This window comes from Diuraphis noxia, unplaced genomic scaffold, assembly GCF_037042655.1.
Source record: "Diuraphis noxia isolate RWA-SAM2 unplaced genomic scaffold, SU_Dnox_SAM2 contig0001, whole genome shotgun sequence".
NCBI classification, from domain to species: Eukaryota; Metazoa; Arthropoda; class Insecta; order Hemiptera; family Aphididae; genus Diuraphis; species Diuraphis noxia.
Window position 1 is genome coordinate 32391293 of NW_028301711.1, and position 15026 is coordinate 32406318.

The 15026-nt window shown below is 35.5% G+C and overlaps 1 protein-coding gene across 6 annotated transcripts in view; it reads left to right on the plus strand.

Moving 5' to 3' along the window:
* The window catches only part of nrm (neuromusculin), a 61920-nt gene extending 48247 nt beyond the window's left edge, over positions 1-13673 (plus strand). The window contains exons 13-22 of one of the 6 annotated variants that reach the window (XM_015507746.2): positions 139-347; positions 417-794; positions 1710-2198; positions 3427-3438; positions 3609-3800; positions 4107-4212; positions 4582-5132; positions 7123-7244; positions 7503-8108; positions 8389-10304. In XM_015507746.2, coding sequence (XP_015363232.2) covers positions 139-347; positions 417-794; positions 1710-2198; positions 3427-3438; positions 3609-3800; positions 4107-4212; positions 4582-5132; positions 7123-7244; positions 7503-8108; positions 8389-9540 — 3817 coding nt within the window. In that variant the 3' untranslated portion in view covers positions 9541-10304. The other 5 variants (XM_015507751.2, XM_015507749.2, XM_015507747.2 and 2 more) reach the window with 5 other exon arrangements.
* Positions 13674-15026: the final 1353 nt, after the last annotated feature.

Here is a 15026-nt window from a genome sequence, read left to right on the forward strand (position 1 = left end):
TTTAAAAAATTGTTTGTTTTTAGCTATATATTGTGTGCTTACATGATTTAAACCTTCATTTTAATTTTTAAAAAAAACAACTTTAACTCTAAGCAAATACCATTTTTTTTTTTTTAAATTGAATGATTATTGTTGCAGATATTCAATACTGACAGAATATTTACCAGCAGAACGGTTGAAAAATGATTTCGAAGCGGTACGTAGCACCTTGATATGGCGCATGGATAACTGGCCAGGTGGTCACGGTTTAGATCCTATAACAGATTCAACAGAATACAGTTGCCGGAGTAGTGGTAATGAAGTTGGACCCCCAGTATCAGAATCCATCATGCATTTCTCTGTTGAATGTAAGCCTGATATTTTAGTTCACACGTATGATGATAAACAATCTAACTCTCCATCCTGGTATGTTCTAGATCCTCCTGGTAACATGACTGTCTCCAAAACGGTCGTACACGTAAGTGAAGGTAACATACCAGAAAAAGTGTTTTGTCATGCTGAGGGACGCCCGCAGCCCAGTTTTGAATGGCGTTACATTGCCAGCACGAACAACTGGAATGTGCCAGGAAACTCGTCTCAGTCCACCCAATCGTCTTCCCAGCAAAGACTTTCATCAATCGCCAACGCTGGGAACAGTGGTGTCGGTGGAAACTCTGGAAGCGGCGTTAGCCAAAATAACAACCAACAGTTGGTGTTAAACTCAGCTGTAGGCAGGCATCAAGCTGGTTATTATGCCTGCGTAGCTCGTAACACACATGGAAACGAAACTGCGTACACTTATCTAGACGTCATGTGTGAGTGAAATCATTTAAAAATTCACAACTATCAAAATAAAATCCTTATGAAATGTAAAACTAACAACCTGAGGAGCAACCAAAGACAAAATATATGGAGAGCTTAGACACTCAGTCCTGACTAAAATTATATTCCAAAAAACTAATATACAATATTAATACATTTATATCTTAATTTGTATTAATAATTTATTATAAAATTGGTGCATAGTTCTCCTTAATTGCATGCACCACTGACAAGTTATTGGTAACTTGTAATTCATTTTTATTACATATAAAAATGTTCTGACTGACAACGTCTTTAACCTCCTGCATTATCAGTGTTATATCTTCTAGACTTCTAAAACAATGTCTCCTGTAAAAATGTACCTAGTATCTCAGTGATTTGTTGTAAATTATCCGGAAATCTACCACTGTTGTTATTTCAACACGACATTAATTAGTTTAGCCAATGTGCAAATTTTTACGTAAATCATTGCAAACGGCATAAATGTGCCTAAATATTAATTTGAAAATTTTAATTTGTTGTTATTCTAAAATACAATATGAAAAGATACATTATTTGTATGACATTGTATTTCAAATGAAACATAATATATCTTATTAAATACTATATTTTTTATATAAATTCATCTATCACAAATTTTTTTATTAGTTAAAATATTTTATTTATTTAGTTAATCCTATTAATTTGTTCATATTAACGAAAACAATAAATATGTGTTTAGTAAATTTGATGAATATTCAGTTATATATAAATTAATGAAAATTAAATTGCTATAATTTGGTAGTAACATTTCCAATTGATTACCCAATAATAAAATGTATATGATTAAAATATATTAATGACATGTATCGAATTGGAAATTTTCCTATTCTGCTTCTAAATTAAATATGAATATTTTGTTTTTATAGATAAGCCTAGTTGTCAACTTAGAATGATAACCGTTGAACAATTTAAACAAGAGTCATCAGCTAGTTTAACTGATCAATCTTCCGAATTAGAGGAATTTTTATCTTCATCTTCTGGTGAAAAAAGAATACTGGTTTGTACAGCTACTGCAAATCCAGGGCAAGTACAATACACGTGGACTATAAGAAACTCAGGTCGCCAGAACGATACGTCGACATCTTCGACATCTGACTCTCCTGCTACTGAGAGGATCATCACTGTATCAGTTGGATCATACGGCAACAGTGGATCGACTGAAGTGGACAATATCGGAAGTTATAACCGGAGCATACTAATATTACAAGATAGACTGGAAGTAAGCACCAACGAAGATGATGAGGGAAGAGGTAGTGATAATATACCTAACAATGGAGCATCAGAAGGGGTCAGGACATATGTGTGTACTGTAAACAACACTGTGGGATCGGACCAGTGTAGCATTCAAGTACAAGGTAATTGTTCACTTCTAGTGATGATGTTGAATTATGAGAAATATTAATGTAAAAGATCAGGTGTGAATATACGTTATTATGCAACTTAACTTTAGATATAAAATAAACATGACATTTAAAAATAAAAATATTTAACAAGTGATGCTATTAACTACCACCAAACTTTAAGATTCAATTCGACATCATAATAAAATGCTATAAATTATTTTTGTAAATAACAATTTAAATCATAAATCTCTTCCTAGAAATATTACAAAATAATATCTATTTTATTTTATTTAAAGATAAACGATATATTATTTTTTATTTGTAATCAATTTTTATTAAATACGCTGAGACCTAAAAACAGTTAGTTATAGTTTTATATTTATAGATTTACAAATAATTACATCTTAAATATAATATAAAATAATAATAAAAGATCCAGTAAAATCTCGGAAGTTTAAATTGTATAAATAATTTAAGGTAGGGTATTCATTAGCAAGATTCATAAGATGATAAAAAGAGATAGTTTAATACATGATTAGATGAGGGAAATGAAATAAAGAAGAAAGAAGTGTAGTGTATCCAGTTCATGACGAGGTGAGACTTTTAAATGTGTTTGTAATTGGAGGGTAGGTAATCAATTGAATTAGACAAAAGTTTGGTAAGAAATTATATTATATTCTTAATGTGTCTCCAAGGCCCTTATAGAGAACAAGGAACATATTTTAGAAATGTACATTGAATCCTATCAGATGCTAGTGAATCTATAAACAGTTTACGATACTAAAGAACAGATTCGTGCTCAGAATAGGTAGGACTAAAGAGCAGCTGGTCTTTTAATAATGTAGTTATGGGAAAAGTGAATAACTAGGTTTCAGACAGAATTAAAAGAAGTAATTGGTATATCATGGATGGTATAATGTGCAGTAGGTAATTCGACGGCCAGTATGAAGAATGTAAGGCTTTCAAATATATTTAGAAATATTGAGTAACACCACACGACCAGAACTTACTCTAATAGGTATGCCATTAAGCCATGCTCATAGGTCTGATTGGAAAAGCAGAGCATCACTTGTTTTATAAATACGCATAATTAGTTTTAAGTCACCGTCATCTTACTATTTTTAACATAGGTACTTAACGAAATGTGTGAAATATTATCCGCACCTGACGTCATGATAGTTAAAATATAGACTAACATATTTATTCACAGTAATATATTATATATTTCTTTTTTTATTAGCTGTCAGGGAAAGTAAGTGCCTATATCTCGATAAAATCATTATAGTACATTAATAGTATAATATAACAATTATAATTTACAATTAATACATTTTCATTATTTTTATACATTTTTTTATGTGTTATTACTATAATTACTGCTTACTTCGAAAATGTACAATTAATTTACTTATACGCATATAGGTGACGCTCCGTGGTGGAAACAGTTGTTGGCGGCCATAGGTTTGGGTGGATTGCCAGTGATGGTGGTCTTAGTGGCTTTAGTTGTGATTTTGCTACTCATTGTCATCGTCATCATTGTTATCCTGTTGCTGTTCGTTTGTAAGAACCGTTACATTAAACCAGGCAACGGAGTGTCGGGAGGACGTCAGAAATGTAAGTGTTCCATGTTTAATAAAAACATGCACAATAATATACCTTCCTAAGTATCCGTATAACATTGTTATAATTTGATAAACCGGTAAAAAAATACTTTGAGAACTACGGCATGTGAACATATCAAAAAGGTATGCCAACTGTGGATGTAGTGATATAATCATTAGGTATAGTGTTATTATTATTTTAGTGCGTATCGTTCTGTCTGTATTATTTGACGTAGTAGACGATGTATTTGTATTTATTTTTTTATTTTTAGTAGGTACAGCTTTTATTGTGTGATCCGTTTTTGTTTTTAATATATAGATGTTAAACAAAAATACCCTTCATTGACGGCGTATAGGGTACCAGTCGTTTGGCGCCGGCACCGAGGCCGTGGCTTGCTATTAAACATATCGAAAGTGCGACAAAAGTGAGTATTGTACGGTTCAACGGGCATTGCCGTTGACTATTATCATTGGTACGCGCGCTAGCACTCAAATGCACTTTTCTCATAATTATTCTTTTTCATTATAATGTCGGTGGTGGTGGTGGTTGAATACCTACAATATTATATACATTTTTTTCTTACATTTTTTACCTATATGACGGCTATTGTTGTTTTGCTCTTCTTATATTTACCACTAAAACTTATGTGCTTTGAAACTTCGTTACAATATACTTTATTATAATATATTCTTTTGTACACACGCTACAATCTGCTGATGGTCGCTTAAACCTTGCTAAAAGATATACGATAACACAACCCTGTCGAGCGGTCTTGTAACGATTACTATTGTAGTCCCGAAGGCAGTGCCACGTCGTCGACTTCCGGTGCTAACCCCGTGAATGCACAGCAGTATACAGATCAATCGGCGGTGAATATTCCGGGCAGCCCTAAGCCCCCGCCCGGATACGGTGACGATCACTCGGAATCGTTTTCCAGCCAGCGGACCGCATCTGCCGCAAGCGTCATCGGCAAGTGGCCGCTCAAGCCGGGCGTGTTGGTGCATTCGAAACAGCAGCTGCACAAGTTGCATTCGGCTACGTACTCCCAATCGGCGGTGACTGACACTGCGGATAGCGGAAGCGGGTCCGCTGACAAAACCGTTTCAGACGAAAGCGATAAACACAAGTTGAAAAAAAACCACACCGGAAAAGGAAAACCGGTGGCCGAGTGCATTATGTTGGCCAACGAGACGCAGTCAGCGCGCGCGGCTCGTATCCGCCGCATGATGATTGGATCCAATAATAATTTGGTACCGAAAAAACCATCACCCACGTCGCCTCCTCCCGCGCCTCCTGTCCGACAGAGTTCGGATAGCGGCGCGTCCAGATATCCTTCTGTAACAGGTAGAAATACGACCGCACAATAACACGTGGCTCCAAAAACCGTATTCAAAATATCAATAAATAATTTACTATTATACATTGTACGGGACCAGTAACGATAGACGGCCGACTTACCTTCACGGAAATCTCGTTTTTTCTAATTATTATAAATTTGTATAAATTCGATCACGAAATTGCAGGATTTTCCATTGCTAGTTGCTTCAATACAACGACTTTACTCGAGAGACATAACGAGAGGATTATTATTTCGACACCATATTTTAAAAAAAATGTACTCTTCGTTTTTTTATTCATGATAATTTTTTTAATGCTCTTGATGTCGCACAAATTTATAGAATGACCCCGCGTCCCCAGCCATAAGACATATACATGTTGAAAAATCTTTAATAACTTAAAAATTAAACTTTTTAAAGGCAGAAAATTGACATTTTTGTTTCCTGTTTTTTTTTTTTTTTTTGACCGGAATGTTAGAAAATTGAACTTTGAATTTATGCAATTTTGCTATAAATTATATAGATTGCTGCTTGTACTTCGGTGTATATACGATGAGGTTTATAGTGCGTTTTATGATCTATTTAAAAAGTAGATGTAGTTTTTTTTATTCTGTGTGATGTTATGTTGTTTTTTTTAATGATCGATACAAGCTATTTACAATATAATGTATATAAATAACCTCACCAACAACAAGCACGCAAGTATTATGTAAAGTAATTTTAAATGTTTATCTAATATTAAAATCAACTCGTTCAAACAATAGGTCTTAATAATGATATAAAACTCGCCATTTATAGTGTAGGAAAAAGCTGAAAATGAATTCCACAGTGTTGTAAACAAAAACATACTTTGAACAGGTACCTCTATATTCACTACTACAATACATTTTTTATTTGCAACTAAAATGCTTCTGTGTTATTTTTTATAAATAAATTATCTTCAAACTTAATAACTTATAAGTTATCATCATAATTTGTTCTAAATTATTATTTATAGGTAATTACCAAAATAATATACAACTAATACCTATTTCATTTAAATTTTCTCGTTTTTGAAAAAAAAAAAATTAAAAATTACCAATACTATTACCAAAATCTACAATGAAATACAATGAAATACAATGAAATAAAAATGTAAGCTTCCATAATGCAAATCAAAACCCAATGCCATTATGTCAATTACATAAATCAAACTAAAAGTATTGAAGTTCTATTAAAATGTTGAAAAATTCATTAAATCCTTAATAATATACTACATTACATTGTTATAAACTGCAAACACATACTATATAATTGACTATCATAATTTTGATATACCTACCTATAATTTACACACGTGTAAGATGTAACAATTTTTGAGTCTGTACGAATTATTAAAATAACATGCATACGACCGAACTTAAAGAAAAACATTCACAAGTCATAATTTATTGTATTTATAAATACGCGTACAATTCTATTCAATGTAAAAATGATTTATCAAAAATAAACCTGATAAAATAAAATAGTATACTGTGCGCATTCGTAAAATTAGAACTAAAAATTAAAAATAATAGCAAAATTAAATGTCATATTTGACATTAAAACAAATTTCCTTGATGCATAAAACAAATTAATTGCTAACTCTGCTATTTGTTATCTGTATCTTATAATAATTAGAAAACTCTATAAAATTCGAATACTGGTGTCATAACTTTCAAACAATTTAGTAAAACAGTGTATACTAATTAAATAATACCTAATATTTAAACCTTACAAAAAAAATCTTGCAACATTGCAAAAAACCCTCAACTACGACAAACAATACGTCAGTGAATAATAGCATAATCATAATGATTAAGTACCTACCTGCCAATCACCTCAAAAAAAAAAAATCAAATTCTTCACATTACTTCCAGGGTCATGAACGGAACCACGAGATGTTCGACACATTTACGTGGTATCTGCAAAATATGAAACGTATTTAATTAATTATTTTTGCGTTATTTTATGTTTAGATTCACGAGGCGGAGCCGGTCAGCAGCAGGACAACGAATCCAATTTGGGGGCTACGGGTGACTCGAAAGCCGCGTTCTACGAAAACTTACCGTTTCACGGAATGCGACCGCCACCCAATCAGGTAAGTCATCGTTTTACGGTCACGACTTAGTACCGTATAACAGTAACATAATATTACGTAATTTTTTTATTTCTTATTTCATAATATTATTACATTATATCTCACCGAGAATGCATGCAACAATTTTTTTGTTTTATTTTATTTTTTTGTCGTTTTCGCTTTGTTTTTATTCGTTTTGTATTTTTGTTTTTTGTTTTGCTTCGTGTTGTCAATTATGATTTGTCCCCCGCCAATCATCCTGTTTGCCAATTAAAACAGTCACCCACGCGTCAACCACGTGTAAACAACGGTAACAGCAGTAAAACGGTCGACCGCTCTAACCACAAGCCACCTCTTCCGTTACCACCTGAAGATACATCGCCACCGCCGGCGCCGTCGTCTTCGTTGATCCACCGATCGCCAAATGGCGGATACGTGTCGCTGCTGCGCCAGGCCGCCGTCCCAAAATTGGGCGACGTGGTCGGTCGTCCGGCGGCCGCCGTACGGTTCAACTCGTTGCAAAGACCGAACCGCGGCGCGGCGACCGCGTGGCAGCGGCGCGATCAGCAGTTCCGGTCGATGAGAACCGTAGGCACCGGAAGCACCGACAAACCGGTCGCCGGGTTACCGATCAGACAGCCGACCGTCGGCGGTGACCGCAAAGACAACAACAACAACAACAAAGGCGGCGTTGTGGACGACGACGAGACGAAGACGTCGGGCCGGCGGAAAGACGCGTTTTCCGCGGCGACGTTCCCCAAACCAGCTCCCAGGACGCGCGTGCCGTCTGCCTCGGTGGCGCCGCCGTCGTTGGCGCGGCGTGGCACCTACGAGAACCTGCAGCAGCTGTTGAACGGTGACGGTAACGTGGTCGACAGCAATAAGGTACGTACCGGTGGACCGCGTCGGTCACTATATAATAATGATAATATTATGTTGTAGTCGCGTCCAATCCCCCCCTGCACACCCTATCAACCCCACCTCTACAAACCTCGTCCGTTTGACATGTTTGAATAGTACACTCAGTAGCATTTTTAGATTGTTTTTTTATTTTTTTTTGCTATGCTTGCGAAATTACTAACATAACAAAATAATTTACTAACAACACAATTTCGTGTGGGTGTGTGTATGTATGTGTGTGTGTGTGTGTGTGTGTGATTAACAGCTGACAGGAGTCGGGATAGGAGCTCGGAGTTTGGATGAGTTTTACCGTATGCAAATACAGCAACAACACCAACTGTTGTACAACCGGGTAACTGCGGACGACGCGGCTGAAGCATCTATCACGGCTGGGTACTCCACTGTCGGCGGCGGTGTTGTTCACCACCGTCAGCAACAACAACAACAGTCCATCGAAATGACCCAGTTCGAGGTGACCGGCGCCGGTCGGGAAGACGCGTACCAAAAGTCTTTGAAACACCAACATAAGAACGCGGTCGGCCGGTACAACGACGACAACGACATCGACCGAGGTGACGCCGACAAGATCAAATCGACAAATACCGGCGGGACCATGGGAAGACGTCGCCGTGGGAGCCAGCAAGTATTGGACGGCGGCGGTGGAGGTTCGTTGTCCGACCACTACTACAGCAGTGGCATCGGCGGCAGCAGTCAACACCTGCAACAGTACCACCACCATCACCAACAACAGCAACAACACGGCAACAGAAGACGAAGCAACGCCACATCCATCGGCGGCGACGGACCACCCGTACAGTCGACCATCACCAGCAATTACAACACCATGGCCGCCAACAACAGTTACAACACTGTGTCGGGCGTCGGTTACTACGCCGCAGACGTGTACGCCAGCATGGGCACGCGACAGCAACAGTCAAAACGACAATCGCAGCAGCAGCAGCAGCAGCAGCAGCAACGGCCATACTGCGGCGTCGGCACGGCGTCCGTCGGAAATGTTTCCGACGAACAGTCGCTGATGACCAAGCGGTCTTGGCGCCGACAGCAGAACCGCCGCCGCCGGGCTGGCGTTGGCGGAGGCGTGGTGGCCGTCGAGCCGGACGACGACGCGGAACAACCGCAGCCCGTGGACGCGTCTGACTACGCGGCGGACGCCGAAGCCGATGACGACCCGCCATCACCGACGCCGCCGCAACCGCTGACGGACAGGTATCGAAACGTCACGGCGACCGCCGAGTTGGATCACCATCACCGACCTCGACAGAAAACAGACGTGCGCAACAACCCACCGGGCGGCGGACCGACCGCGGCCGCGACACAACAGCAAGCGAACGGCGGCGGTGGCGCCAACAAAAACGTGGTGAAGTTCCACGACGTTGGCCGCGAAATCGACGTGTAGACGATAACACCCCCCACCGATGATCGTTATAGGATATGTCTTGTAAAAACGTATCTCATGTCATGATATTATTATTTCAATGACATATTATTATTATTATTATAGTGATAATATACATTAATATCATATTATTGTTAGGCGCGTTTTATTTTATATTTTATATTATTGTTATGTTTTTCGTCGATTCAAAACCGTATCTGCGGTGCCTATATTATATTATTATTAGTACCTACCTGTGAGAGATTGTTGTGCGAGCAGCAGCAGAGCTCGGCTCTCGTCCGGCCAACTCGTCACTGTCACCCACCCCGGCGGCGGAGCTGTCGTCGGTGCGGTGGTAATACCCCGCGGTAGCAGTGCTGAGCATATCATATTTTATTCACCCATACACTCATTTCACTAACAAATTAATATTATTATTATTTCACTAACTCCAGTCGTAAACGCTACACAATAATGCTCATTAACCACCGTGTGCAGATATTTTGTACGAGAACCGTCGTCGCGCGCTCAAGCTCGTAATATAGGTACGTACGCTTTGGCCCCTCCTCCCTCCCCCCCCCTTCACCCGTTTGTTTGCGTCCGCTGATACTATTTTAACACAACCCGCTCGGTGCGACTCACTCGCCTCCCTTGTTGCCCACCACACTAACGCCCCAGTTAGGTATATAAGCCTTCAGTGCAAGTCCGTATACAATTAATATGTTATGCTTAAAATGAAAATATTGAAAATATTATATTAACGTTTGTCGTGTGTGGTATTATTTTTATAGCCCTACAAACCGCCGGCGGCCAGCGCTTACGCGGAAGGCGGTGACATGGAGTACGCCGACGTGGACTACCGTAACATATATTACGGACCGATCAATTACAAACAATCGTCTTGAGACCCTCACCTCCCTCCCCCCTCCCCCCCCGGCCACCTATCGAACTCCATAAGTCCTCGAGCGCGGCTCCTCTTCGATACGGTTTACGATATTAATATATTTTATTATGACGTTTGGTGGCCTGGCCGGTAAGACTACGCATCGCCTCCGTTTTTGATCGCAAGACACCGCGGTGTATACACCCGACATTGTTATAATAATAAAAAAAATATAACATAATTATATAGTGACCTGTTACAATACGCCTACGATTTATCAATTAACGAAAATTGTTTTTCCATGTCATACCTTATAATAATTCGCGTTACCTACCATTAACGCTCGTCTCGTCGTTTGTAACGTACTTAAAAGTATTGTTCTCGCACGAAGTATCGATTCTAGTTCACAACAGTCGAAAAGTCCGATCTAATTTTACGCACCAATCTCTCTGTCTCTCACACATACACTCACATACATAGGCCATAGGGTGAAAACAAATAATGACAAACATTCAACCGATTATCAATATGCATATTATAATATATAATATTCGCACACACGTCCAGCAAAATATGCGTTTCAAACATTCAATAATCCATCTAATCAATTTTATCCACATAATACGAATAATTTCGGCAACGTCCAATATTTAGAAAACAGTTTTATTTTTTTAGCGGTTACAACCTTCCGCTTATGAGTACGTAAAAATTACATTCAGAGTTTGAAAATGTGCTGTCCGCCGTGTATCCCGGCGGGTACACCCAACTGAATTATTTTAATAGAACCAATTTTTTTTCCTTTCAAGTCTCCGACTTCTATTGAAAAACTGTCAAATTATTACCAAACACACATTGACAATCTATACACGAAATATACTGTTACTGTATATAATAGGCGTACGTATACCTGTAAACGACATATTAATATTATTACATATATTTCGAATTTCGATCATCGATCATCATATTATTATTAATACCTATTATTATTTATGATATTATCTATTGTCGATGTATTTCATATCTTTTTGTATAAAATATTTAAACGTTACCTATTATATAATATTATGATCTATCGCTTTTATTTACAGTTATGATTGTATTGTTCGTTTATTACGAGCGGCGTAAAAAATATTACGTACGTGCCATTTATTATTATTATATTATAATTATTATTATTATTATTATCATCATCATCATCGTATTGTTATAAATTTTAGTCGATGCCACCGTTGTATGACTAATGACATAATAAGTAGGTATAACAACGCGCATGTTTTTTTCCTAAACATCTGAAATAAATATATAATGTGGTGGTTTGACATTCATAATCGTTGTCGTTTCTTAAAGTCTGCCGAGAATCCAAATGCTTCCCATCTAAGTGTTTAAATGTTTATAATATATCATTAAAAATTTATCATTATGAATTATAATAGTGTTTCAGTAACGAAATATAATCGTAGATATAGTTTTATTCTAATAATAATAATAATAATAATAATAATAATATTCAAATCGATATTGTGTAGATGTAGATGTACGTTTTACCAGACGGTTTTCGAATAGTTTGATAAGTCGAATACACGAATAATAATATGATCATGTTTTATACACATCACACACGAAAACCGTCTGTCGTCAGTAGAAATTATGTTATGCTTAATTATATGATATTATTATGTATATCCAAACAATTTATAACTGTCTTTGTGCACCCATGCGAGTGTTTGAATATATATTTATATATGTGTAAATTGTAAAATGTATTATGTGTTAAATAGTAGAGACTGCTGGTTACCACCACCGTGGCGACGGTATATTATTATTAATTTTGTTGACAATCAATTAAAATGTATGTTGACTTATTTTTTATCGAAGTTTATTCCCATATAAATATATATACCTATATATGATATATATATATATATATATATATATTATATACACACAAAAATAGTATATTTTATTTATTTATCCCTAATAAACTTATAGTATATTTCTATCGTGTTGTTACAATTATAATGATCGATGCCTCTTAAAGACGGTAGTAACGATGATTGATCCCTTTTTATGGCTTATATAAAAGGTGTAACAGATAGAACTGACTTTTGGACTAACTTTTTTTCACATAAATATTTTTTATTTTTTTGTTCATTAAGTGAACCTAGATGTACCTATAATAAATATTTTATTTTTTAGTACTGAAAATAAAAAAAATTAAATTAATAAAAAAAATGTTGGATAAATTCAAAATAGCCTATTTGTGAATCTGCAGATTATAAAAAGATTTATCTAAGTCAAGTAGTTTATTTTTTAGATTTTTTTTTTAAATTCAATATTTTTTTGTTTAAAATAATTTTGAACGCAATAACTTTTTAAAAAATATGTTTTTTGAGAATTTGCTGACATGAGTATATTTCTTAAATTATTTATTTATCATATAATATTAAAAAATTTTGTCATACGATGAATTGGCATAATTTTTTTTTTTTGGTCAGGTTTTTCTGTTACATCCTGTATATATAATATAGAGAGAGATGTTGTTTGTCCACCTGTAGTGATCATAATATATCTATCTATATATCGCTATAATATATTACAATTATTATAGTATTAACTTCTATTTACTACGTATATAGTATCAAGAAAATATGATATAATATTATATGTTTTGTATTATCGTAATTGATAAATTTTCCCTTCGAACTAACAAAATAACCTAGTTTTATTCGTTAATTATTGTTGTACTATTTTATTTGTTTTTATTATTTATATGTCTAAGTTTACACCTGTAATTTTACTATCATACAATTAAAATTATTATTATTATTATTTTGCATTTTTACATTAACACGCGGCATTTACGATTAATATAATTATGTTCATATTATATTCGTATTGTGGTAATTGAAGGGTGGTGGAACCTCCGCCGTTTGTATTCTAGTCATTATTTACTAAACGTATAATTATTATATCCTGTGTATCCCCCTAAAGGCATTGACGCTTGCGACAAAACGACTTGAAGTGTTTTACATTATATATATATATATATATAATATATATACGTATATATATAGGTCATAACTGTAATAATGTTAAGTAGTATATCTATATATTTAAAACGTTTTGTTTAGTTTAGAATTGTTATCATAAAAAACATTTTTTTTTTATATATATATATTATGTATAATGTATATAATAATATTATTGGTTATGACGATAATAATTGTTGTTTCGATGATAATAAAAGTGTGAGAGAAAGATATAATAATTTTTGAATTATATTTTACTTATGCAATCATCATCACACGACATAAAGGTGTAACATTATTGACAATATAATTTGTTCTTCAAAAATAAACAAAAACCGTACCGGATGTATCTTGTTATACATATAGACGCCGTCAGTATGTTAGATATTCCCACTTTCTCACTGTCACTCACAATTGCAACGAAAGTACGAGACATAACAGTGTTGAATCCAAACAAATTTTCTAGCGGATGCTCAGTTAATTTTCGATGATCATACCTTTTCTACAGCACCAATTTCTATATTCTTATTTGTTATACAACTAATTCGATACATTTTAAATATAACATAATATTATTATTTTTTTTTTTTAATTACCTAATATAATCGATTGACTCTATGATGCATTTCTGAGGTCAGTTTTCCCAATTATTACACTTACGCCAATTTGTATACGATATCCTGTCTCAGAGGCTAAAATATATTAATATTTTTTTTCGTATTACACACTTGACACAAAACTTGGAGTTGGTGGCTCTTCCCCTCCCCCCCCCTAAATGTATTTAATCCATAAACATAAACCCACATAAGGTAGTCAATTTCTATTTATCTTTACCTAGTTTACCTACAGAGTACAGACTAGGTACAGCACAATAAAATGGTATAGATCTTGAAAACATTATACCTAGGTCCATTCAATGAAAGAAAAAACTATTAAAAAAAAAAGTTATAATAGTTATTACAGGCCATTACACTTTTGGCATTTCATACTACACACAATTTTAGACCCTGCAGATGTGTCTTGTCCCAAATTTAGTTAATACCTAGATGGAGTACGTTTTTGAAACTTAGATAAAATTAGTAATATTTTATTTGGACCCACGATGAGACAAGTCCTAAGTATTTTGAAGTAAAATATGTTAATGGTAAGTAATATTACATTCATTGATAATAAAACCGTAGGTAAACGTGTCTTGTACATTTGATGAAAACATTTTGATTTGTCGGGGTTATGTGGTGGTAGCGGTAGGGGAGGGGGTTGAATGGCATTCCGGGAAACCATCCCTGATAGATTAAACACTGGACATAATATCTATAGACACTTACGGTAAGTGTAAGTAAACAGGTAAGTGACTTACCTGTTTACCTACACCTACACAGTGACATTGTATTTTGCTGTCATGCAGAGTTGTGACTACAAATTATTGTAGGGCGATTGTAAACTCTCCCGATGGTAAACTCTCCTGATGATAAACTCTTCCGGGTCTTCTCTCCATTACTACCTGACGGAAACGTGTAAACTCTCCCGGGTTTATTCCTGTACTACTTAACGGAAACATGTAAACTCTCCCGGGTTTAGTAAAAATCATAAAA